This window comes from Herpailurus yagouaroundi, unplaced genomic scaffold (genome assembly GCF_014898765.1).
Source record: "Herpailurus yagouaroundi ecotype Mexico unplaced genomic scaffold, PumYag 182, whole genome shotgun sequence".
Taxonomy (NCBI): domain Eukaryota; kingdom Metazoa; phylum Chordata; class Mammalia; order Carnivora; family Felidae; genus Herpailurus; species Herpailurus yagouaroundi.
The window spans coordinates 5,802,663-5,828,389 of record NW_024412413.1 but is presented as its reverse complement, the minus strand read 5'-3'; the positions used below and the strand labels follow the sequence as shown (position 1 = coordinate 5,828,389).

Genomic DNA, 25,727 nt, shown 5'->3' with positions numbered 1-25,727 from the left:
CCCCGTGCGGCTGGAGGGTCCCCACCCCCAACCCTGCCAACCCCGCTCAACCACTTGCCTTCCCGCGGCAGCCACGTCCCAGGTTCTGACTGTTCCCTGATCTCCGGTCTGCCCTTCCTGGCGGGGTAGCCGCCCTTCACGTGGAAGGCTGAGCTGTCCCCCACCGCCGCCCTCCGCTCTGTCCCCGGCAGCGTGTGTGAGCACGAGACCCTGCTTTTGTCTTATCCCTTTAACTTTTTGACCTCCGTCCTTCCCGCCTCTCCCCACCAAACATTTCTCATCTGTGTGCGTGTCACCTGCTTGCCACGCCTGGGCCGTGACCGTGGCGCGTCTCCTGTTTTGCGTGCAAGGCTGCAGAGACGGCCCCTGCAGAGATAGTACACGGAGCCCCTGCACCGTCCCCGGTCCCAGGGCACCCCGCTGCGGAGCAGGACCCTTCCTGGGTGCCCCCGGCATCGGCAGCGTGCTCTCCAGGCAGCAGAGCTCTCCCACTGTCCAGCACTGTGCGGACAGGGCACAGGCGAGGAGCTCTGCTGGTGTGGCCGGGACCCCCAGGGGTGGAAGCAGCTCAGCTCCTCGGGGACGGGCCTCACCCTGCTCCGTGGACAGGACCCGCAGCCTCTTCAACCAGAGCAGGGGATAGAGAACAGCAGTCGGGGCTCCTGGGGCTCGCCTCTGGCTCTGCCCTGCACCAATCGGGTGACCTCGCTTTCCCCCCGCTGAGTGTCCGACCTCCATAAAATGTGACATGTGGACCATGTGTTAACGAGGGCCGCCCCAGTGCTCTTGCTTGGCTGTGCGGGCGCTGTCCGGGGAGCAGTGCCCCAGGCCCACGTTCCTCCTGGCCTCTGGGCCCCGGGTGGGTTGGGCGAGGGTCTGCTTCTCCTGCTGGGCTGTGACCGTGGGAGCACAGGGGAGGGGCCCACACTCACCCCGCTCAATACAGGTGTCAGGAGCCCACTACATTCGCTGGGGGTTCAGGGATGTCCATCGCGGGTGTGGTTCCTGCCCGAGGGGCCTGAGGCAGGGACGGGTTATAAAGATTAAACAGAGTAAATAGACAAGATCTCATTTTGGTGATTAGATCAGTAAATCAGGTCAGCAAACAGGGCGAGGTGAGAGTGACTGGGGCAGGGGTTTATCTGACATAAGATGGTCCAGGAAGCCCCCTCCGAGAGGGTCCTGTGCTGAGAAGAACCCAGTTCTGAATTGCCTGGAGGGTAGCCAGAGGCCCTCAGGGCTGAGCACAGTGGCCCTGGAGGCCAGGGAGGAGGCCCGGTCCTGCTGACCAGAAGCTGGGGCGAGGACGTGGGTTTTATTCTAAGTGTTAAAGTGGCCACTGGGGCAGAGGCAGGGGAAGGACATGGTCTGACTCAGTGTTTTGAAAGACTCCTTTGGCTGCTGGGTGAGCTGGGCTGCGGCTACTGGGGCACCAGGAGAGAATTTACAGGTGTCCTTGAGAGGCGAGGGGAGTCGGGACTAGACCTGGGGGTGGCCAAGGGCACAGTGCAAAGTGCAGGGTTCGGCCACATTGTGGAGATGACATCAACAGGGTTTGCTGATGGGAGGTGGGGGTGGAGGGGGAGGCGGGTCACTGACCTGGTGTCCACGGAGCCCGGCAGGCCTGGCTGAGGAGGGCGCTCAACCCGTATTTGTTAAGCAAAGGAAGAAAAAGAAAGAGAAATTTTATCATGTGGTCACATCAATCAAAATGTGCAGGGGCGCCTGAGTGGCTCAGCTGGTTGAGCTGTTGTCTGAAGTCAGTTGTCTGACTTCAGCTCAGGTCATGATCTCTCGGTTTGTGAGTTCAAGCCCCGAGTCGGGCTCTGTGCTGGAGCCTGGAGCCTCCTTCGGATTCTGTGTCTCCCTCTCTCTGCCCCTCCCCCGCTTGACTCTGTCTCTCTCTCTCTCTCTCAAAAATAAATACACATTAAGAAGAAAGAGTCCTTTTTTTTTAAAGATCTTACAGGGATCATCACTGAATGTGGATACTAGATCTAACATGGATTCTGGTTCCTTTCCTCCTTAGTTGGATATAATGGCCCGATTCAGACATTTCCAGAAACCTGTTATTCTTGCAAAGACTCAAGACTGAATACTTAAATTTTTTTTTTTTTCAACGTTTATTTATTTTTGGGCCAGAGAGAGACAGAGCACGAACGGGGGAGGGGCAGAGAGAGAGGGAGACACAGAATCGGAAACAGGCTCCAGGCTCTGAGCCATCAGCCCAGAGCCCGACGCGGGGCTCGAACCCACGGACCGCGAGATCGGGACCTGGCTGAAGTCGGACGCTCAACCGACTGCGCCACCCAGGCGCCCCAAGACTGAATATTTAATGCAAAATTTTTCGTTGACTTCGGTCCCCATTTCTGGCAGCTCCCTGGTCAGGAGCCTGGATGGTGCCCGAAGAATTTGGTTGTAGATAGCACAGTGGCCAAAGTGAGGGATGACCAGGTGCTTTCCCAGGGGCAAGATTGATGCCCAGATTTTAAAAAAATGGGTGAACAGTGCAGCACAAATTTGGTGTTCATTTAAAAAATTAATTTTTTGGGGCGCCTGGGTGGCACAGTCGACTAAGCGTCCGACTTCAGCCAGGTCACGATCTCGCGGTCCGTGAATTCGAGCCCCGCGTCGGGCTCTGGGCTGATGGCTCGGAGCCTGGAGCCTGTTTCCGATTCTGTGTCTCCCTCTCTCTCTGCCCCTCCCCTGTTCATGCTCTGTCTCTCTCTGTCCCCAAAATAAATAAAAAACGTTGAAAAAAAATTAAAAAAAAATAAAAATAAAAAAATAAAAAATTAATTTTTTATACTCATCAAAAAAAAAAATTCTTCACAAAGCCAAAGCGTGTTTTAGGGGATAAAAGAGAGAAAATTAACTTCTAATGAAGGTGAAAGAATCTAGAATTTCTAGCTGTGGTCAAATGATCTTGGCTAGGCGTAATTGCAGTGTTTTCGTATTAACACATAACCAACCCCCTTGAGAAGTGTGGTTAAGTGCGAATTATCTATTTGCAACAGAATGGCTTTGGAAATGAATGAGACCCACTGGGGTGTGTGTGTGTGTGTGTGTGTGTGTGTGTGTGTGTGTGTGTATTCTTTTTTAAAATGTTTATTTGTTTATTTTGAGAGAGAGAGAGAGAGAGAGAGAGAGGAAAAGGCAGAGAGAGGAAAGAGAGAATCCCAAGCAGGCTTTGTACCGTTACTGCAGAACCCGATTTGGGGCTCGAACTCATGAACAAGAGGTTCATGACCTGAACTGAAGTCGGATGCTTAACCGACTGAGCCACCCAGGCGCCTCGCATGTGTATATTTCAAACATGTTTTGCAAGACCATCATCCTAAAAATCTCTGCCTTAAGTTAAAAACAACAACAAAAAATTTATGCTTAAACAAGGTATAGAAGCACATCTCTGAAAGGCCTGGGGTCTCTGAGATTTCTTCCTTCATTTCCTTTTGTTATTCTGGGGGATTTTATGCTTGCTAATTTATATCCCAGTTTGTGCCGAAAGATTTGAGATGATTTATAGAAGCAGTAAGGATAGTAAAATGGTAACACATCACTGATAAATTAAAAGCCAAGATTTAAAAAAAGAAAGAAATTAGAGTAGTTCAAAAGGAGAGCCTAGAATATCAACACTCAGGGCTACATGGACCCTGTGAGCTGGAAGTAGGAGCCTGAGCTTCCTGAGGGCCAAAGTGAAAAGGGTGATGCATTTGGTAAATGGCTTTGATAATTGGAAGGAGGAAATCTTCAAGCCACTCTGACTGATCCACACTCTGTGTCATGTTGGGCATCCGTCTCACTCAGCTGTGAGTGTCTTGAAGGCCAGACTTGTGTCCCTGTCATTTCTATGTAGGAGGATCTTGGTAAAGATTTTTGTATTTGAATAATACCAATGAATATTTGTTTGGTGTTTCCTCTATATTAAACCTGTCCGTTTCTGCCATTCATTGTGTGCCCCAGCCCCTGCTTGGGATTGATTGAAGTTTGCTTTTTTCCCCTCTACTGGTTTGGAAATTCTACATTCTTTTTCAATTTGTTTAGTAGCTGCTCATAAATTTTTTTAATATGCATATCTGACTTAACTCAATCTAAAATTAATCGATGTCTGCATTCTTCCCTGAAGGTCCCTGGAACGCACCCACCCTGTCCCCTCTTGCTGCCACCTTATGTATCTTTGTTGTCTGGTGTCTCACTTCTAATTTGTTTATAAGCCTGCTCTGAAGTATTCGCCATCATGATTATTAATAATAATCTTTTCCAGTTTACAGTTGATTGTTTACTCAACGTATGTTTGCTGAGCACTTGTTATGTGCTGGGCATGATCCTGGGCACTGGGGATGCTGCAGTGAACAAACAGAAGACAGGCCATGGGTAAAGAGAGCTGTAGTGTGTTGGAGAGTCAGGATAAGGGGTCGGGGCAGGACCCGATGAAGTGACATTTGAACAAAGTGCCGAACGGGGGGAGCCAGTGAGGGCGAGCATTCTGGGCAGGGGCAGCAGCTTCGAGTCAGCAGTGCCGGTGGCACCTTTGAGGGCCACTGGGCAGGCATGGCTGGATTGCCACGGAGGGCCCGAGGGAGTGAGTGAGCGGGAGAAGCGGAGGCTGGATAGGGGACGCGAACCAAGTAGGAAGGTCAGGAGGCTTCACGTAGGAAGTGGGAGTTGAGGGAGACCCTGGCATCTGAGCGACGTTTGGTCAGGTGAAGGGTGGGTTCAGGCCTTCCAGCTCGAAGGGGCAGGCTAACCAAGGGTCTGAGGCTGGAGCTCTGACTTGCCATTGGTTTGCAGTCATTCACTCCCTCAAGAAACACGTATTGGGCACTTGTGTTGTCCTAGACCCTGTCCTAGACGCTGAGGGTACAGTGGGTGGCAAAACAAACAAGATTTCTACTGAAGAGACATGTAAATGAGAAAGCACCATGACATGATGCCTGACGTGGTAACCTGTGATCAAGTTAGACCCATGGAGGTTTAATTCACAGCTCACCTGCCTGCCAGGTATGGGACCATGGGCAACGGACTTACCTGGGTCTCAGGTCCCCATCTATACAATGGATCCTCCCAGACTGGAGGAAGTGTGGAGGAAGGATGATGTGTTAATAACCACACGGGCTCAGAGGCTTTGCTGGGTTTCCCTCCATGACCCTTCGCTTCACCCCGCGGGGCATCTTCACTCCTTAGTGCCCGTTCGAGGCTGCAGAACCGTTGGAGGGAATTGTTGGTTAGTAGAGAAATACCGGCTCGGTCATTCAAAAGCTGAGGAGGCAAGATTTTCTTGCTGGTATGCTTCTTTTCTTTTTTTTCTACCAGCTTGGAGCGATGTGTTTGGATGTGAAATAAGCCTGTGGGTTTTTTAAAATGTCATTTTCATGCTGGACTTCATTCCAAAACAGGAATAGTCCACCGCTCGAACATCCTGGCTAGCACAGAAATGAAATATTCTGTCCCCGTGTGCACACAAACCTCTGAAATGTCTGGAAGATCCCACCCTTTCTCTGTCCGCACCTTCCCCCGCATGCCTCCTGCACCTGGGCTCAGCATAGACTTTGTCGGAAGCTCTGTGTCTGGTTTCGTTTGGAGACTGTGATCACCACTTAGAGAGGGCGTGGAAACTGCCCTGCCCCCACTGCTGTCGTTATCACAGAGCTGCCCCTTCTCATGGGGCATCTCCCTGCCGGGTTTCTCACAGAATCCTGACAGCCAGCCCTTCTCAGACTTCAGGTGCGTGAGAAGCTCCTGGAGGGCGAGTCTGGGTAAAATGTGGGTCCCAACTTGGCAGATGTGGATGGGCTGGAGATTCCACATTTCTTACAAGCTCCCAGGCGGTGAGTAGTCAGGCCCTAGACCAGTGCGGTCCAGTATGGTAGCCACTTGGCCTCATGTGGGTATTGAGCACTAGAAATGTGGCTAGTGCGACCGACAAGCTGACTGTTGTGTTTTATTTCATGGTGATTAATTCGAACTTAAATAGCTATGGGGGGTTAATCACCATCGTATGGGACAACACAGCTAGACAGCCCCTTGAGGTGTTAGTATCTCTACAGATGGAGAAACTGAGCTCAGGGAAGTGAAGAGCTTGCCCAATATCTTAACGGCAAATAAAAGTGGAATCAGGATTCTCACTCAAGGTCTGTTCTCTTTCTTAAATTTGTAGTATTTTTTAATACCTAAGGTGACCTTTTTTTTTTTTTTTTTTTAAATATGGGAACTTCTCCTGTGTATCCAGAAAACCCTGGCCTTTTCAATTAGCAAATCACTCCTTTTCAAGACTGTTTTGATATTCGTGGTCATGAGTAACACTTTATAGCATCAGGGCCAGCCAAATAAAGTCATGTTTAAGTTGCTGACAGGATGTGAGAATTTGTCCGACACCCTACGTGTCATATTCGGAAAAACACATTTTGCTACAAAGACTCATTTCCAAGTCTCATGGGGGCTTACCAATAATGCCTTCCTCTGGATGGCACTTTATAGTTCGAAAACACTCTACAGTCTAAAGGTGTTTTCATGTTGTTTGCTCACTTCTCCCCCGCGACAAAAAGCCCACGTTCTTTGTAATGTTGTCCCCACTTTGCAGATGAGGAGACAGAGGCCCAGTGCAGGGATGTGGTTTCCTGGAGGTCGCCCCAAGTCCTGGCTTTCAGAGGTCACCTTCTCAGACCTTCCCTGTTTGGTCAGCTTCCCCACCCCGATGCTTTCTGTCCAGCTCGCCCGCCTGGCTTTATTTTTTTCATATCAAGTATCCCCACCTGACCTGGTACTTACTTGTTTATTCCTTTGTTGCCAACATCGCATGGGGTCCACTACTCAAAGGCGGGGATCTTGTTGGTCTCCTGCGTGCCTCCACTTCAGCACCACAGACAGCACCCCCAGTTGGCACTTCATATTTATTATTTATAAATTAAATCAAATTCCTACCATGAGAAAGGAGCCAGTGGGAAGGATGCTGCCTTTGGAGCAGGCGGATCCCCTCCCTGGCCCTGACCAGCCACATGCCTGCTGGGCAACCTTGACGTAGTTATTACTCTTCTGCCTCAGTGTATTCATCCAAAAGTGAGGTACCAGGTAGGATGATGCCCTTTCTTTGTAGAGCTATTGTGAGGATTGAGTAAGGCATTGCAGCTGGGATCCTGCTTAGTTAAGCATGTGGGTCCAGAGAGATCCCATGGGTTTGGATCCTGGCTCCATTCTTCTCATGGGCATGTTACGTCTTCTCTCTGAGCCTCAGTTTGCTCCTGTGTAAAAGGGATCGAATATTGACAGAGCTCAGTAAGGCAGGGGGTGATCTGGGCTCAACATGGGACCCGGCACAGGATAATCACATCGTATATTCAGCTACTTTTTTTTTTTTTTACTTTGAGAGAGAGAGGAGAGGGGGGAGAATCTTAAGCAGCTGCACGCTCAGCACGGAGTCCCACATAGGGCTCAATCCGATGACCCTGGGATCATGATCTGAGCCGAAATCAAGAGTCAGACACTCAACCGACGGAGCCACCCAAGTGCTCCTCAGCTCCTATTTTTGTTGTAGCTATTTTATGAATGCGTCTAAAGTGCCTGGCACAAAGTAGATACTAAGCTGATGGCAGCCTTAATTGTTATTATTAATATCTCCAAGGATGGCGCCTTTTTTTTTTTTTTTTTTTTTTTTACAATCGGATGTTTAAGAGTTAGGATTTAGTTCTCTGAAATTTGTTTTAAAAGGAAAGATTTTTTTTTTAAGCGTATAGGTTTGTTTTTTTGATTTCTCTTAAGAAGAAGACGAATTTCACACCTTTCTGAGTGTGCACGATGCAAATGAAGATCTGAGACTCACCGAAGGCCGTTTGGAGCTAATTCTGGGCTCGTTTGACAGCCACGACACTGAAGGGGAAGCATCGAGCTGACAAAGCGGGGCTTTCTTTGGTAATGTCCCAACCTCTCCAAATAGTCACTTTCCAGACTAACGTTTGTCAGATTGGTGTTCTAAAGAATAGTTTGTGTTCATTGATCCAGCTCCGTCCCCTTCCTGCTTAGCACTCTTCACTGATTCCTTGCTGTGTCCTGGGTAAAGTCCAGAATTTTGCCTCGTAGGGGAGGCCCACTGTGCTTGTGATCCCAGTTGTCCCTCCCAGGCCTGCTCCCACCCACTCTGCCCGCCCTGGGCTTCTGAGCAATTGACAACCACCTAGCAGGTGGATTTTCTCACCTCCAAGCATTTGCTTGTGTGAGGGGCTCTTCCTAGGATGCCCTTCTACCCTGGGAACCTATTCATTCTACTCTATTCATCTGGGATACCTATTTCTATGATTGTCTCTCTCACCCACCGTTTCAGAGCCCCTCCCTTGCTCCTAGTCAGGGAAAGGAAAACTTAGTGCTGTATCGTCCCCTATGACTTGGTATCACCCCTACTACAGATCCCAAATTATTTGCCTGTATCTTCCCCACACTGGAGGGCAGGGCAAGGGGCTGTGTTGGGACGTCTCTGCTCCCAGTCCCCAGCACTTATTAGGGCCAAGGAAAAGGATGGTGGACTCCAAGAATGAATAAACAGAGGTGGCAGGCTGATTCTACTTTAGTGCATCTTAACAACCAAAATGTCTTTTTAGCTTCAAAATGCTTGGTCTTATGAAGAAATACTTTAAAAATAGGAACCTTTAGTCTTCGTCATTTTCGAATACCTATTTCAGTGGCTACAGCAAAGAACATTGCTTTGGGCCATATTTCCCCCTCTTTAAAAGGGTTGTTTATAGCAGAAGGCACCTGTGGAACCTTTTGGAAAGGACCAGGTATCTGACCCGGTAGCCATGCCTTTAATCCAGGCTGTCAAACCCTAGGTGAAATCTGTGTTGGGAATGGTTACTCAGGTAAGGCGGGGGCTTCTTGTACCAAAACTTCTCAGCTAGGACTTTTTGACGCGGGGTGGGGGGGGGGGGGGGAGAGGGGGTGATCCTCAGGGGGCCAAGGTTCTGGATGGCCACTTAGCCTTTTCACCTCTAAACCATGATGGCCTCTGAAATTCTAAAATTGTTTGTATCTACGATTAGAATGATTGGGTTCTAAAGTTCTGAAAACCCCATTTCTAGCATTCTGAGTTCCCAAGAACCTATGGTTCTACCTGCTCATAATTCTAGTTGTTTGGGATTCAGGGTCCTTGGTGTTTTTCTTCTGAGATTAAAAAAAATTGTGGTAAAATATACATAATACTTATCATTTTAACATTTTTTATTTATTTTTTTATTTTTTTTTCAACGTTTATTTATTTTTGGGACAGAGAGAGACAGAGCATGAACGGGGGAGGGGCAGAGAGAGAGGGAGACACAGAATGAGAAACAGGCTCCAGGCTCCGAGCCATCAGCCCAGAGCCTGACGCGGGGCTCGAACTCCCGGACCGCGAGATCGTGACCTGGCTGAAGTCGGACGCTCAACCGACTGCGCCACCCAGGCGCCCCATCATTTTAACATTTTTTAAAGAACATGTAAAGTTCAGTGGCATTAAGGACATTCACACTGCTGTGCAACCATGACCACCATCTGTTTCCAGAACTTTCTCATTTTGTAAAATTGAAACTCCATACCTATTAGACGATAAATCCCCATATTCCCTTCCCTCCCCCAGCCTCAGGCAGCTACCATTCTACTTTCTGTCTCTATGAATTCGATTAGTCTAGGTACCTCATATAAGTAGAATCACACAGTGTTTGCCCTTTGGTGACTGGCTTATTTCATTGAACATGTCTTCAAGGTTCACGCATGTGTCGGAATGAACATCCTTCCTTTTTAAGGCTGAACAGTATTCTATGGTGTGGATATACCATATTGTACTTATCTGTTCATCTATCAATGGACACTTGAGTTGTCTCCACATTTTGGCTACTGTGAATAATGCTGTTACGAACGTGGGTAAGCAAATATCTCTCTGAGACCCTGATTTCAGTTCTTTGGGGCATATGCCCAGAAGTGGAATTGCTGAACTGTATGCTAGTTCTGTGATCTTTAATTTTTCAGGGAATCGCCATCCTATTTTCCATAGTGGCTGCTCCATTTTATATTCCCGCCAACAGTGCCCAATGGTTCCCATTTCTCCACATCTTCACCCATACCTGTTGTTTTCTGTTGTCTGTGTGTGTGTGTGTGTGTGTGTGTGTGTGTGTATGTGTGTATTTTGTAATAGCCATCCTAACAGATGTGCTCATTGGCCATTTGTATGTCTTCCTTGGAGAAGTGTTTTTTTCAAGTCCTTTGCCCACGTTTTTCTTGCTGTTGAGTTCCAGAGTTCTTTATATGTTCTAGATATCAACCCCTTATCAGAAGTATAATTTGTGGGGTGCCTGGGTGGCTCAGTTGGGGAAGCATCTGACTTTGGCACAGGTCATGTTCTCACAGCTTGTGAGTTCAAGCCCCACGTTGGGCTCTGTGCTGACAGTTCAGAGCCTGGAGCCTGTTTCCGAGTCTGTGTCTCCCTCTCCCTCTGCCCCTCCTCTCTTTCTCTCTCTCTCAAAAATAAATAAACATTAAAAAATTTAGAAATATAATTTGCAAATATTCTCCCCCCCCCCCATTTTGTGGGCTGCCTTTTCACTCTGTTGATGGTGTCCTGTGATACACAGAAGTTTTTAATTTAGAAGTTATTTTTTTCTTGTTGTCTGTACTTTTTTTTTTTTAATGTTTATTTTATTTTTTTTGAGACAGAGAGAGACAGAGCATGAACGGGGGAGGGGCAGAGAGAGAGGGAGACACAGAATCGGAAGCAGGCTCCAGGCTCTGAGCCATCAGCCCAGAGCCCGACGCGGGGCTCGAACTCACGGACCACGAGATCGTGACCTGAGCCGAAGTCGGACGCTTAACCGACTGAGCCACCCAGGCGCCCCATTGTTGTCTGTACCTTTGGTGTTGTATTCAAGAAATCAATTGGCAAATCTAATGTCATGAAGCATTGCCCTGTTTTCTTTTGAGGATTTTGTAATTTTAGCTCTTTTAGGGTTTTGTTGCATTTTGAGTTAATTTTTGTATGTAGTGTAAGGTAAGAGTCCACCTTTGTTCTTTTGCATGAAGATAGCCAGTTTTCCCAGAACCACATGTTGGGAAGACTGTTGTTTCCCCCGATTGAGTGGTCTTGGCACGTTTGTTGAAAATCATTTGACCATATATGTGAAGATTTATTTCTGGGCTGTCTATTCTATTCCATTGATAGATGTCTGTATTTATGTTGGTACCATACTGTTTAATCGCCGTAGCTTTTTAGTCAGTTATGAAATCAGGAAGTGTTTGACTTCCAACTTTGTTTTTCTTTTTCAAGATTATTTTGGCTATTCAGGGTCCCTTGAGATTCCATATGAATTTTAGGATGGGTTTTCTTTTCTTTTTTTTTTTTTTTTCAACGTTTATTTATTTTTGGGACAGAGAGAGACAGAGCATGAACGGGGGAGGGGCAGAGAGAGAGGGAGACACAGAATCGGAAACAGGCTCCAGGCTCTGAGCCATCAGCCCAGAGCCCGACGCGGGGCTGGAACTCACGGACCGCGAGATCGTGACCTGGCTGAAGTCGGACGCTTAACCGACTGCGCCACCCAGGCGCCCCTAGGATGGGTTTTCTACTTCTGCAAGAAACGTCATTGGGATTTTGGTAGGGATTGCATTGAGTCTGTAGATTGCTTTGGGTAGTATTGATATCTTAACAATATGAAGCTTTCCAATTCATGAACATGGGATACCTTTTTATCTGTTGGCGACTTCTTAAGTCTCTTTCACCAAATGCTTTGTAGTTTTCAACATACAAATCTTTTTCCTCTGGTTAAGCTAATTCCTAAGTGTTTTGTTCTTTTGGATGCTATTGCAAATGGGATTATTTTTGGATTGATTGTTAGTGTATAGAAATACAACTGAGTTTTTGCACCTGGTTTTTGTATCCTGCATCTTTGCTGCATTCATTTAATTTGTTCTAACGTCTATACTGCTTTTTAAAATTGTCCTCAAAGGCTGCTTACAGTGTCCACAAGATCTTCTCCAAAGCATTGTGCTATTTGAAATAAAGTCATTCAGAGCTCCTCCTAACAGGAGCGACCTTGTGAGGACTTAAATATATGGCAATAGTCTTTTTTTTGGAGGAATATTTGATTTAAAAAACTCTGGCACGTGTAATACGTGTTGATTGTGACAGAGAGGGGGACGTTCACTTCTCTGCTTATCAATTGTGTGGTTTTGTAACTGCACTGAGCCTGTTTCCAGATCTGTCAAACATGGTGCCCATTTTGTGAGGCTGTTATTGTGAGTGACAAACAGGGATGAGGGGGCTTGTCTCAGGCTCTCAGCAGGTGACAGCTGTGACGTCATTAATGGCTGCCTGACCTGCCGGGGAGGGGGTAAGGAGCTGCTTGGCCAGATCACCTACTGTGGAACCTGCTGCCAGAGTCATCCCAGCACTTAGATGCTCAGAATATCAGAGGAATCAACCAGTTAAGATTTTCTGCCTGTTTTGTCTTGTTTTTTTTTTTTTTAATGTCTTTTTGTTTTTTTATTTTTTTCGTTTACGTCCACGTTAGTTAGCATACAGCGCAACAATGGCTTCACGACTTTGTGTGTCGTCCTTGCCCGGGGGCCGCGCTAACCTTCCCCATGTCGTTCCAGTTTTAGTGTACGTGCTGCCGAATCGAGCATCTGTTTTGTCTTTTAGTTGGTCTTAACTATGTTTTGGTTTGATTTGGTTCTAGGCTTGGAACAACAGGCAGAGCAACTGAGAGGCCAGGCTGCCCCTGGGGAGAACTAGGAAGTGGTCAGGGGGTGCCTGGCCTCCTGTTGCCTTCTTATTTAATTAAAGTCGTATTTGTGTTAAGGCAACACGCACACACAGTTAGTCACAGTGTGCCGTGAGGCCTACCAGCAGTCTTGATTTCCATTTCCCATATAGATCTGGTGGCTTTTATTGCCAGGTGCCTGTAAGTAACAACTTTTATTGCTATTTTTTAATATATATATATATATATTTATGCTTATTTATTTTTGAGAGAGACAGAGACGGAGTGTGAGCGGGGGAGGGGCAGAGAGAAAGGGAGACAGAATCCGAAGCAGGCTCCAGGCTCCGAGCTGTCAGCCCAGAGCCCGATGCCAGGCTCGAACTCACAAACTGTGAGATCATGACCTGAGCCGAAGTCGGACGCTTAACCACTGAGCCACCCCCTCCTTTTTCAATTTTTGATGTTACTTTTTAATTTCTTAAAATTAAACAATGGCGATTTAGACTTAGCCTCTCCGCCCGCATACACACATCTCTTCTGTCCTTTTTTAAATTTATTTACTTATTTTGAGAGAGAGAGAGAGAGCACGTGAGTGGGGGAAGAGCAGAGAGAGAGGGAGAGAGAGAGAATCCCAAGCAGGCTCTGCGCCATCAGCACAGGGCTGGACGTGGGGCTTGAATTCATGAGCTGTGAGATCACGACTTGAGCTGAAATCAAGAGTCGGTCACTTAACTGAGCCACCGAGGCGCCCCTCTTCCCTCCTTTTAATAGCATTTTAAGACAGTTTGAGGTTCACTATTTGCTGTGCAACTTACTGTCTTTCCTAAAGTAGTTAATTGTTTTGTTTTCTTGCTTGTTTTCCTGTGTACCCACCGTGGGTCATCCCCGTGTCCTGCCGAGTTTTAAATGCCCCTCAGCTGAGGAGCGGGCTCTTTTTCCCTTGAGCCTCTGACGGCTGCCCCGGCCTGGACAGTTGGGCCTGCACACGTCCATCATCCTGGAGTCTCCCTCCGCCTTTCTTCTCTCCTGGAGCCCCTACCTACGGCATCCCGTGGCTTCCCTTTTCTTGCTTTACTCCCTCCTGTTGGGGGGACGCATCCTCTCGTGACTCTTCCGAGAAGGAGTGCGGCAGACATAAAATTTGGCAAAGCTGCATGTCAGAAAAAGTGCTTATTCCGTCCTCGGTCTTAACTGATAGTTGGCCCAGCTGTAGGATTGCAGGCAGCACACCTTTGCCCCTCAGAATTTGAAAAGCATGACTCCAAAAACTTTCTTGTAGCTTCCTGTACCCCATTCTTTGTTGGGATACCCCATCCTTAGGATATGAGCTGTCTTGTTTCTGGGCGGTGTGCCTTGGGTGTGGGTATTATCTCATTTATGTTTTCCGGGTACTCAGGCAGCCTTTTAAACTTAAAAGAATTTTGGGGGCGCCTGGGTGGCTCAGTCGGTTGAGCGCCCGGCTGCGGCTCAGGTCACGATCTTACCATTCGTGGGTTCGAGCCCCGCGTTGGGCTCTGGGCTGACAGCTCGGAGCCTGGAGCCTGCTTTGGATTCCGTGTCTCCCTCTCTCTCTGCCCCTCCCCTGCTTATGCTCTGTCTCTTTCTCTCTCAAAAATAAAATAAAAAAAAAAAACATTAATTTTTTTAAAAAAATTATTTATTTTTTTAAATTTTGAGCCAGAGGGAGACACAGAATCCGAAGCAGGCTCCAGGCTCCGAGCTATCAGCACAGAGCCCGCTGCAGGGCTTGAACCCATGAACCGTGAGATCTTGGCCTGAGCCAGAGTCGGACGCTTAACCGACTGAGCCCCCCAGGCGCCCCTTTTTAATGGAACAAACTTTGTCCTTTAATCTGGGACATTTTCTCATATTATCATATTTTTAAAAACTTCCCTCTTCTCTTTTATCTCTGATGTCTCCCTCTACCACTCATACGACTGATTTTTGTATCTTTTCTCGCCTGGTACTCAGGTCCCTGTCTTTCTGTTTCTGTCTCTGGGAGAGTTTCTCAAATTTATCTTCCCGCTCTGTGCCCACATTTGAGAAACTCTGCTAAGATTTTCTTTCTTTTGTGAAGAACATCCTGGTAGAATTTCACGGGTGCCCTATCTGCTATTATCTCACCAAGGGCGTTAATTCTATACTAAGTCATTTCTCCTGTGTTTTCCCATTTTCCCCAATTTCCTTTTCTCCGGTCGTTTTGGTCCTAGCTGGGTTCAGCCTGAAGGTTTTCCTCCGAGGTCTGGCGGTCCTGTGTGTTTATGCGTCTGAAAGCTGTGCGTGCAGGGCAGTGGCTTGCCGTGACGGGGACCCGGCCATCTCTTTGGGGGAACCCCTTATGCCCTGTCTTTTTCCCCAGAGAGGGGTTCCCTCTTGGCAAGCCTGGCTCCCGGAATTTGAGAGCTGAGTGGGGAAGGGGCCTGGGCTCTCCAAAGTCCCCACGTTTATGCTTTCGGTGCGTCTTCCTCTGGTTCAGCCCCTACCTTGCTGTCCATCTTCCCTGGGGCCTGATGGTCCCTAGATGAGATTCTTCTGAGCTGTTTATTTTCCCTTGAGACTAAACTCCCTCTTTCTGTGGAGACTGGGAGGGAGGGAGGGGCGGGTGGGCTGAATGCGTGTGTTAAGAGAGAGCCCCAGCCCCACCTGCTCCCACGGGTGCTGGGTCAGACCACACACCTGGGTCTGCATCCCTGAGCTGCCTGGGACTCTGGCCACAGCCGGGTCTGCTTCCTGGGGTCCCCTTCCCTCCCCCCGCCCACCCTGCCTCTCCCCAACCCCCTCCCAAGACTTTGGTTTCAGTTTTGTCTGCTCAGCCAGGCCAGTCCACTCCTCCGTCCCTCCAACTCCCAAACCTTTGGAGGGTCGTGCCTGTTTGATTCCTTTACTGCTGATTTCATGGGATGTCAGCAGCAAGGGGAGGAACGTGGGCCTTGCAAATGCCCGTGCTGTGCAAGTGCCCGTTTGGTCCTGCCGTCTTACCCTGTGACACCCCCCTGGGGAGCTCCCACCCCAGCCTCGCTCCCGCACCTGCCTGGCAGGTCTCAGCTGAAAGGGCTCGCAGGGTTCAAGACCTGCACGTCACCTCATCGTGGAAGAGAAGGGGTCTCAGGCCTCAGCCCGGGTCTGGTGAGGTTGAGGCAGAGCTGAGGCCGACCCTAGGCCTCCTGGCCTCCAGTCCGGGGCCCTTCCCACGGCCCCGCCCTGGGCCTTGGTGCCCACGGACTCCTGACGTCTGTTGAGTGAACACCACGACTTGTGGAGGCTGCCACGTGATAGGCTGGTCTGCGCCTTAACGACCGTTAGTCCCATTCGCGGTAATTAGCTTAGCCTTCTAGAACATCCTTAGAGGATTGGTTGGGAGGCCTTAGGTGAGCCATTGACCCCTCTGAGCCTCGTCACCTGCCCTACGTGGATGATGACACCTTGTGGGTTCAGTGAATGTGTGTGACGACCTACCTGTCTGTACTAGTCCCGTGCCGGGCAGGTCCCCGGCAGGGTGCCCAGGCTGGTGGAGGATACGAGAGCACCGGCCGAACAGGGCTGGGAGCCCTGGGTGTTGGGGAGCCCTCATCCCCCTGCCCTGGTTGGGAGCAAGAGGGTGTTCCTGGCAGGCCTCTTGGAGGAAGCGGCACTTGGGCTGACTGTGTAGGGTGAGTGGGATCGGAGTGGCCTCAGAAGGAAGGGCGAGGAGGGGGCCCTGGGTGGATGAGACAGCAGGAACAAATGTCAGGAGGCCTTCGGCAGCCCAGGGGCGCCGGGGCAGGGCAGGGCTGGGGGTGTTGTACAAGGTGAGGTCAGAGCACTGACAGGGCCTGGCCTGGAGGGGGCGCCATAGCCTCAAGCGCCAGGCCTTACCAGCTTGGTCCCCGGCTGAGGCCCGGGCGTTTGCTGAACACCTTTGTGCAAGTGCGTTCTTCCGGGCTGGGACTTCCGGGGAGGTTCCTGTGAGACCTTTCTGGCTGCATTCGCTCTCGTTCTGGGGAGGAAAAACAAGAAACTCTTCGGGTGTCCTTTGCAGTCTCAAGTCACCTGTGCTGTGCAGTAACAGTGGCAACAAGCACTTAGGCTTAGGACTGAATATTCCCGTTTTTAAAACGTCTCCCAGGAAAAACAAAGGTTTGGAAGTTAAGCATTTTGGTTGTTAGGATGGAACAGAGGAAAAATTGCATTTGCCTTTTCACTATGGGGGCCAGTGCTGAGTTGTGGATCCAGAACCCTCGCAAACGCTGGACCACGCGGGCCGGGCAGGCTGGGGTCCGCCTGAGGGTCCGCGCGGCGCCTGCGGTCCTGGGATGCGTCCTTCCCGCCCTGGGTGTCTCCACACCCAGCTCTGGGCAGGCCGGCCTGCCAGCGTGACCCCAGGCAGGTGACCTGACCTCCCTAGCCTCCTTTTTTCATCCTGACCTTCCCGGCGAACATTTCTGGACCGCGTCGTAGAACACAGTGTTTGCTCCTCCTCACGGCCCTGGAAGGCAGTGGTCGTGCTGTTATCCGGCTTGTATTCATGTGCCTGTAATCTTCTGTATTCTGATGCTTTGACATCTTGGGGCCTTGCTGAGCCCGGAGGGAGGGTCCTCCCAGAGGTAAGCGATTCTAGAGATAGTGAAGGACCCACTTTTGAGCGTGCCTTTCTTTTTCCTGTTTTTAAAAAAAATTCTTTTAATGTGTATTCATTTTTGAGAGAGAGAGAGAGAGAGAGCATGAGTAGGGGAGGGGCAGAGAGAGAGGGAGACACAGAATGTGAAGTAGGCTCCAGGCTCTGAGCTGTCAGCACAGAGCCCGACGCGGGGCTCGAACCCACGAACTGTGAGATCATGACCTGAGCTGAAATTGGACGCTTAATCGACTGAGCCCCCCAGGCACCCCTGAGCGTGCCTTTCATATACAAACCAACCAACCCAGAGCCCCTGCCCACCCCCCACTGCCTCCTTTATAGGCCCTCATGCTCTCAGCCCCCTATCCCCTGACCAGTCACCCTAGGGGCAGCCCCTGTCCCCCAGGGCCTGCCAGAATTGTTCACACTCGCCAATCCTAAACTTGCTTCCCCTGTCTTTTCCCTTGGAAACCACAACAAAGGCTCCAGTCCAGGTTTCTTTTTTACTTCCTCTGCCTCCTGACCGGCCCTGGCTTCCCCGTGTGGCCGGGTGTGGCCCTGAACGCCACCTGTGTCTAGGGATCTGCGAGTATAGACTTCCTTACTCACGACAGTCATTTCCATGTGTGCGTGTCTTACTATACCTGATGAAAACAAACCTTTACACGTCTTCCTACGGTGATTGGTGCAAGAATCCTAAGCATTCTTCTTATAGATGAGGATACTGAGGCTCCAGGAAGTAAGAGTGTTCACCCCAGGCCAGACAGCCAGCAGGTGGAAAAGGGATTCAGGCGGTTTTGGCTCTGCAGCGTGCAGCCCTAACCACTGCGCTTTACTGCCTCTCACCTGGGGAGGTAGGAGCGTCTAGAAGCACTGAATGTAAATTGCCTGTTACACTGCCTAGCACCGGAAAATGCTCACAGCAGGGCAGCAAGAAACAAATTTTGCAGGCACAGCCCATGTGTGTGTTCCTGTGCCTCGGCTCTGGCCACTGGCCCAGGCACGCGTCTGCAGACCTCTCCAGTCAGTTCTGGAGAATTCCCCGTCTCCTCGAATTGCCAGCCCGCGTCCTCCGTGTGTGCTTGGCTGTGTGATTCCATCACCGGCATTAACGCGCCCGAGCTGTGTCGAGACCCACGGGGGGCTCAGAGCTGAGTTGGGGAGCCTGCCCCATCCCGGTGTTGTTCTAGACCGGGCGCCATACCGAGAAGCCTGCTAACGTGAGTCTCCCAGACGTTGGCAAGTGTTTAAACACAGAACTGACAAGGATGCACTAAAAATGCAATCAGGGATCGTTACGCCGTCTCTTTATTCCATCCCCCTCTGCTGTGTTCGGTGAGATGGGAATGGGCGGGAAAAGCCGTAAGTGGGCATTTTCCTGATTGTTGCCGCATTTAGAGCGCACTAAAACTCCGCCGGGCTCAATGCGCCACTCCGGGAATGGCATAGATTACAGACAAGCGTGCACATATCTTGTTGAATTTAACAGATGACGCAGTTTGCAGGCAACACTTTCTGTTCAACGGGATGGGTGAGTGTTAGCGATAAAGAATCGTAACCTTTCGGAAGGAGCGTAATCTTGGAAGCGCAAGAAGCGGCGGTTTTGATGGGTGTCCCTCCGCGAGCCCCAAACGCCGCGCGCACTTGCTCCGTGTGGCTTCTGTACGTGGATGCGTTTCTATTTGGGTATATACGGCAAATGGAAAGTTAAACCAGGATGGTCGTCCACCGGTGCTCAGCTGATTCGTACCTAATGGTCTTTTTACCCCCATGACTAGCAAATGCCAGGGTCTTAAATCATCTGCCCGGAGGAAAGGACGCATTTGGGGAAGATGGTCGAACGTTGTTGTGCAGGATATAAAGGTATGACAGTGTCCCACAGTCCTGGAGGCGGGGGAAATAGGGCTGGTTTCCAGGAGGACTTGGGGCTTCTCAGAGATCCGGTTGGCCCCCGATCTAACCTGCCCCTCGAGGCCACGCTCCGCTTCTCTCAAAGTCCACAGCTTATCGGGCACGTGGCCCCAGAGGCCGGTTTGGCTGCTGATTGGCAGTCTCGAGGTGCAAGCCCCGGCCGTCTGCTGTCTCGCTGTGTGACCTCAGGCAGTCGCCTTCCCCTCTCTGAACTTCAGTCGCCTCCTCTGTCCAGTAAGCGGTGTGGACTAGTGCCTACTGGGACTGACCTTGTGACTCAGTCTTGTTCCCCAGAGGGTCCCCGACGGTGTCTCACCAGGGTCTAGAACAGGGCTCCTGCTGGATCAGAGCTTGTGGACAGCTGACCAGGGCGTGGGGTGGTGTTACAACAGGCCCCAGGGAGGGAAGCGAGTGTGTGGCTTGATGGGCTTTTGCGACAGGCTGACTGGATTCTTTGCTTCTGTTGGGCTGATGAGGGGAGGTGAGTAGGGAAAAGCACTTGGACCCATCTGTCCCCTCTCTTCGCCAGGCCAGCACGGCCGCCCCGACACCTGCCCGGAGGACACCTCCCTCTCGCGGTTCAGGCACCTCTGGCACCTTGTCAGGCTCCGGGGAGGCCCCCCTGCATGCCAGCCCGCTTCTTTGCTGCCAGGAGGGACAGCAGCAGGAAGGGACAAAGGGAAGAGCATTAATTTCCTCTGTGTGCTGACGACTTTGTATTCATCACGTCTTTTTACCCACAAAGCCCCTGCAAATTAATCAGCCCCTGAACGCCCCCCCTCCTTCACTGCACAGATAAAGAGGGGGGAGCTGACGCCACGCAAGAAAGCCTGTCATGATTGGCCATTGGGCGTTTTATCCGGTCAGGTTGTAAGAGCTGCAGGATGATGTGACCACCTGAAAGCTAATGCAGCCTCAGGCTGTAACAACAGAGGTAGCAGTTCTGGAACAGAGGAGGGGACTTCTCCACACTCCTCCAGGATGGTCAGGCTGTTCCAGAGCCTTGGTTCTGGCTCCCCTAGCGAGAGAGCAGGTCCATCTGGCGAAGGCAGTGCGCACGATAGTTTGGGGGGCCAGGTCACGATGAGTTTTGATGAGGCCGAGCCACAGGGTCTGTCACGTGTCCAGCGTCCTCTGTGGTGACGAGTCACTTTATTATTGATTCGTGAAAACTTAGGCAACCTCGCCGAGCCCGGCTTTCCCCGGCGCAAAATGGGGATACCTACGCCTGAGCGTCTGTGAACGTCGTACACAGCTGGCGAATTGCCAGGTTCGGGTGGCCATCCAGACAGATGTGTCTGTGGCTGGGCCTCCAGCTCAGAGGGGCACGGCGCCCACTTTGCCGGGAAGGGAGAGCCCGGACGGGATGGCTCCTTTCCCCACCTGGCTTTGTGTACAGGAGCCTTGTCCCCCCCCATCTCCCACCCACTCTTCCCTGGGAGGGGAGAAGCCTCAGTTCCCTCCTCTGCTGAGCTGGGAGGACGAGAGGAGAGCTGACAGCTTCGTGCTCACTCCCCGATCCCCGGTAGTCGGGAGATAAATGAAACCGTGCAGTTGGAGTAATTTGTTAATTTGCTTAAGGAACACCCCCAAGTCGGAGACATGACATCAATACGTGAGTCTGGCTCGGGCTCCCCCGGCTGGGGCGACGCCGAGGTGGGACAGTGGGATGGACGGGTGACGTGAAGCGGAAACGTAGAGAATCCGAGCTTGAAGGTGGCCGGCTGCGTCCACCTCTTGTCCCCCGACTGCAGGGTGGGGAGGGGCTCCGTGAGGGCCCCCAGCTGACTCTGCGGCCTGGTGGCCTTGAAGGAATCAGGAGCCGCTGACCCAGAGGCGTGGGGTCAGCTGGACCGACACCCGGTGTCACCTCCCCTGCTCACCTGCTGTGGGACCTGGGCAGGTTCTTGGCCTCAGAGCCGTAGCTACAAGAGTGTATCTCGGAAGGTTCCGGGGGATCAGAAGGACCAGCCTTTCCCCAGCTGCTCAGGCCCCTGCGAACCTCCTCCCTCCCTGCTGGCAGCTGGAGCAGGGCCACCGAGGTTCTCTGCTCCCTGTCACCCTGTGGTGCTTCCTTTGCCAGACTTCTACTGGGACCAGCCGGGCACGAGGGGAGTGAGGCCAGCACGTCTACTCCTGTGCTCCTGGGGCTCTCCGGCTTTGGGGAACAAGCAGATACTCGGCACCCCTGGGCCGGCCCAGCAGGGTGGGTCATGATAAAAGTAGGTGGGGAGGCAGAGGGCCTGGAGAGCCCATCCCCCGCCTGACTGGTGGCACTGAGGGACAAGGGCCAGGCCTGTTCCCTGCAAGTCTCCAGGGATGCAGCAAGGGCCAGAAGCCAGGTGCCTGCCGGGAGTGGGCAGGACTTCCAATGAGTGACGTGGGCTGAGTGTAGGGACTGGGGCAAACTGACATCTACTTCCTGCCTAAGGGAGGCACAGATCCGCAGCATTTGACTGGGCCAGGATCATGAAATGTGCAAATCGATTGATCGACTGTTAGAAAACAAAGAATGGCATTTTACTGGGAATTTTTCGAGGTGTGTGTGTGTGTGTGTGTGTGTGTGTGTGTGTGTGTGTTTTGGCAACAAATTCAAGTAAAAAAGTTACGCCAAACAACATGTGTCTGTGGGCAGGTCTGGCCTGCAAACTCTGGCCCCGGGAAAGCTGCCTGTGAATATCGTGTGAGTATCCTGTGTTGTGATCTCTGTTCCGTCCCTTCTGAAATCCCAGAACAGTTTTGCGAGGTCGGCATTCTTCCCACCGTACAGGTGAGGAAACTGAGGCACACAGCTGGTTAGTGACAGAGCTGGTCTGTCATTGTCTCGGGGCCTCCCCGAGTTGAGAAACACCGAAGAGGAGAAAACACTCTTTTCTCAAGCTTGTGAAGAATTCTGGGGTGGCTGGTGAGAAGTGTGAGCAGATTGTGGTTTTCTGCCAGTTTTCCAGAAAACACTTCTGGCTTCCCCTCTTCCCCCCCCCCCCCCCCCCCCCCCCGTGGCTGTGCTGGGAATCAGGTGGCCTTTGAACAGCCACAGAGCTCAAGGCTAGACATGATTTGTGTGTCCCAGTTTCCGGGGCGGGGTGGGGATGTGGAGAGGGAAGTTTCTAACCGGGTTCTGGACTGTTCTGTTTCCTCGCGATTAGCACATAATAATTGTAGGTACAGTACCTGAAACATTGTTATTGTTCATTGTGATGGTGATTTATTGTCTGCCATGAGACTCACTCTGCCCCTTCCTGGAGCTCACACAGGCCTGGGCAGACACACTTCTCCCTAAAAGGCCTATGGGAAGTCGGGTCTGACCACAGGTCGACCACGTGTGATCCAACATTGCGGGTGTCCGTTCCCAAGGCAAATAATCCTTAGGATTTGGAGCATTTTTGGAATTGGGTTCATGACAAAACACTCAGACAGCAGAGGACATAGGGTTTCATGTCACAGTCAAGGGTGGGAAGGCCCTGCTGTTCCTGGACTGTGTTCCCCCCTGGGGAGCCAGTCACAGGGAAGGGACTCTGTGGAGCCTGGGCGGGGGGGAGGCACAGAGATCCTTAGCCCCCAGGAAAGGGCATTCCCCAGGCACACCCACCTTGATCAGAGGGGAACCTGAGGCTCAGAGAGGTTAAGTGACTTGCGCAGATGATGGTTGATGGAGCCGGGATTTGAGGCGAGGTCAGCTGGCCCCAAAACTAAGCACTTTACCCTGTGTCTGCTCTTGTGGGGGTCACGGTGACCCGGAATCAGAGAAGATGCACTGTGAGGGAGGGGTCTCCACCAGCCAGACAGTCTTCTCCGTGTGCCAGGAGCCAGGGGGGGTTGAGGACCCCTGGGAGGGTCCCCTTTCTCATCACCTTGGGGCGCCAGGACAGAAGGCCAGAGCCAGAGGCGTGGCCGTGGCCTTCGGTGTGCTGGGACACAGCTCTGTGACCTGGGCTTGTTGGGGCGCTCTCCTGGGCTCTCCCCAAGCAGGTGGAAAGTGTCAGGGGCCACGCGGGGCTGGCTCAGAGTCCAGCTCTGCCACCCCCAGGCCACACGTCCTCCACACCACCGCACCCGGGTGTCCCCTGCGCCTCAGTTTCTACGTCGGCACCGTGGACGTGGTGGGTGCCTGGCGCAATGTACGTGCTCCAGCAACCCTCTGGGATCACGTGAGCTAGTCATTTATGCTGAAGAATTCGGGACAAGTGAAGTGACTCTCTTGCTGACACAGGTGATGGTAAAGCTTAGTGTCCCTGTTGTCGTTGTGGCTCCTTCAGAAACCAGAGTCAGGTCATTTAGAAGTTCCTTCCGATGGCCACGACTGCTTCTCTGTGGAATGGCCATGGAATGTCACCACTTGCCTGCCTGGACACTCCTATCCGAGGCCCCGAGCTGGGCTGCTGTGTTCACGAACCCCTAGTGCTCGCCCGACCCACAGGACCCGCCCGGCCGGGAGGGGCCGTGAGAAGGGCGTGGGCCTCCGGGTTGGTTCACCTTCAGCTTTTCATTTTTCATCCAAATCAGGGCCCACAGGTGCCATCACGACTCTTTCTCCAGGCCCGGCGAGCCCGGCAGCTGAGGCTGGTGGGAGATGGGGAGTCAGGGGCCCCCCCCGAGCCTGGGGCCAGGCTGGCTCTGGGGAGCGGTGGGGGCTGGGGGTGGGTGGTGGTTTACTGAGTCTACGGGGTTGTGCTAGTAGGGGGGGGCAGCTGCGCTGGAAGCATCTGGGAGGCAGCCCCCACACCTGCTTAGGGCATCTGCCAGGTGGGGCCCCAGAGGAGGACAGGCAGGAGGTATGGCGTGGGCTTCTGCCTGGGCTTCTGTGCAGAGCGAGGCCAGCAGGACCCTGTTAGTGGTTCAATGTATGCTATGCATAGCCAGCTTTGTTTTGGTTGTACTTGGACTTCATGGTGGGCCCTGGGACAGTGAGGCTGGGGGAGTAGGCCTGGGGGTCCAGGTCAGGGTCTCCTGTCCGGGGAAAAGTCTCCCAGACACAGAAAACAGAGGCGGGCAAGTCCTGAGCGTGGGGCGAGGCACGCTGCAGCTCAGAGGCCTGGAGGAAGCTGTGCGGGCCCCGCCCACGGCCTGGGGTCTGGTGGCCTGTCCCCTAGCGGCCGCCTGGGCGGACGGGCTGCGGGGATGATGATGGGGCTGATCCGAGGGCACCCACTGGGAGCGGGCGGCAGGAGCTGCTCTGCCCGGGATGCCGGTGGCCATCGTCTGTCCCTGCCCGCTGCCCCCCCTCCCCCGGGGCCTTGTCGTGGCTTTCAGAAGGCCGACAGCGATGTGCTGTGTGTCTGTCTGCGTCCGCCTCTGCAGGGAGCCTGCCCTACGAGTACAAGATCGTGATTGCTGGCAACCACGAGCTGACCTTTGACCAGGAGTTCATGGCTGACCTCATCAAGCAGGACTTTTACTACTTCCCGTCCGTGTCGAAGCTGAAGCCAGAGAACTACGAGAACGTGCAGTCCCTCCTGACCAACTGCATCTACCTGCAGGACTCGGAGGTCACCGTGCGGGGCTTCCGGATCTACGGCTCCCCGTGGTGAGTGCGCCGGGCGCCTTCCCGACCTCGGCTGGGGGCGCCGGAGGAGCTGAGGCTGAACACGTGGAGGGAGGTGGGGCGCAGACAAGCACCGGGGAGCCCCAGATCCCTGCTGGGCACTGCATCTGGGCTCTCCCCTCACCCGCTGTGTGACCCCTGGCAGGTCACGGCTGCTCTCTGAGCCTCGGTTTCCCCGTATCTAATTGGCAAGTAGTCATATCAGCTGTGTCCTCCGTGCGGTACTGTCTCACATACAGGTGGGTAACTGTTATCAACCCCGTTTTCCAGGTGAGAGTGTGAGGCACAGAGAGGGTGAGGACCTTGCCAAGTGTCACACAGCTAGGGAGGGGGCAAAGCTGGCACTCTGGTTCCAGAACCCATGCTTTCAACCATCATTCTATATGCCAGGAGCCTCCCTATCGCCATGTCCCCTGACAAGAGGCATAGGTGAGGGGGGACGATTGATCAGCCAGGCCGAGGAAAGGCAGCTGGAATTTTCGTGGAAGGCCAGAGACCTGGTGTACTGTGTCGTTTTAATCACAAGTCCACATCAGACCCTTACCCTCTGCTGGGCATGCAGAACAATCAGGCCTCATCCCTGTCTTGGTGGGGATCAAGGTGAGAACAAGTTGTGACTCTTCTGTGTGTGGTCTGTGGGTCCATCGGGGCCCTGGTGATAATGATGGTGATGATGGTCATGTTGATGATGGTGGTGATGATGACGATGGTGGTGATGGTGATGATGGTGATGATGGTGATGGTGGTGATGATGGTAATGAAGGTGATGGTGATGATGGTGATGATGGTGATGATGGTGATGGTCATGTTGATGATGGTGGCGATGATGGTGATGGTGGTGATGATGGTGATGGTGGTGCTGATGATGGTGATGATGGTGGTGATGATGATGGTCATGTTGATAATGGTGGCGATGATGGTGATGGTGGTGATGATGGTGATGATGGTGATGGTGATGATGGTGATG

At 52.0% G+C, this 25,727-nt stretch overlaps 1 protein-coding gene and 1 pseudogene across 1 annotated transcript in view; one reads left to right on the top strand and one right to left on the bottom strand.

Moving 5' to 3' along the window:
* MPPED1 (metallophosphoesterase domain containing 1) overlaps window positions 1-25,727 on the top strand; it is a 63,216-nt gene that overhangs the window by 14,619 nt on the left and 22,870 nt on the right. The window contains exon 3 of the mRNA XM_040490611.1: window positions 24,517-24,742. Within this exon, the coding sequence (XP_040346545.1) occupies window positions 24,517-24,742 (226 nt within the window). The remainder of the gene's footprint in view (window positions 1-24,516; window positions 24,743-25,727) is intronic.
* Window positions 12,536-12,636, bottom strand: LOC121041123 (uncharacterized; annotated as a pseudogene).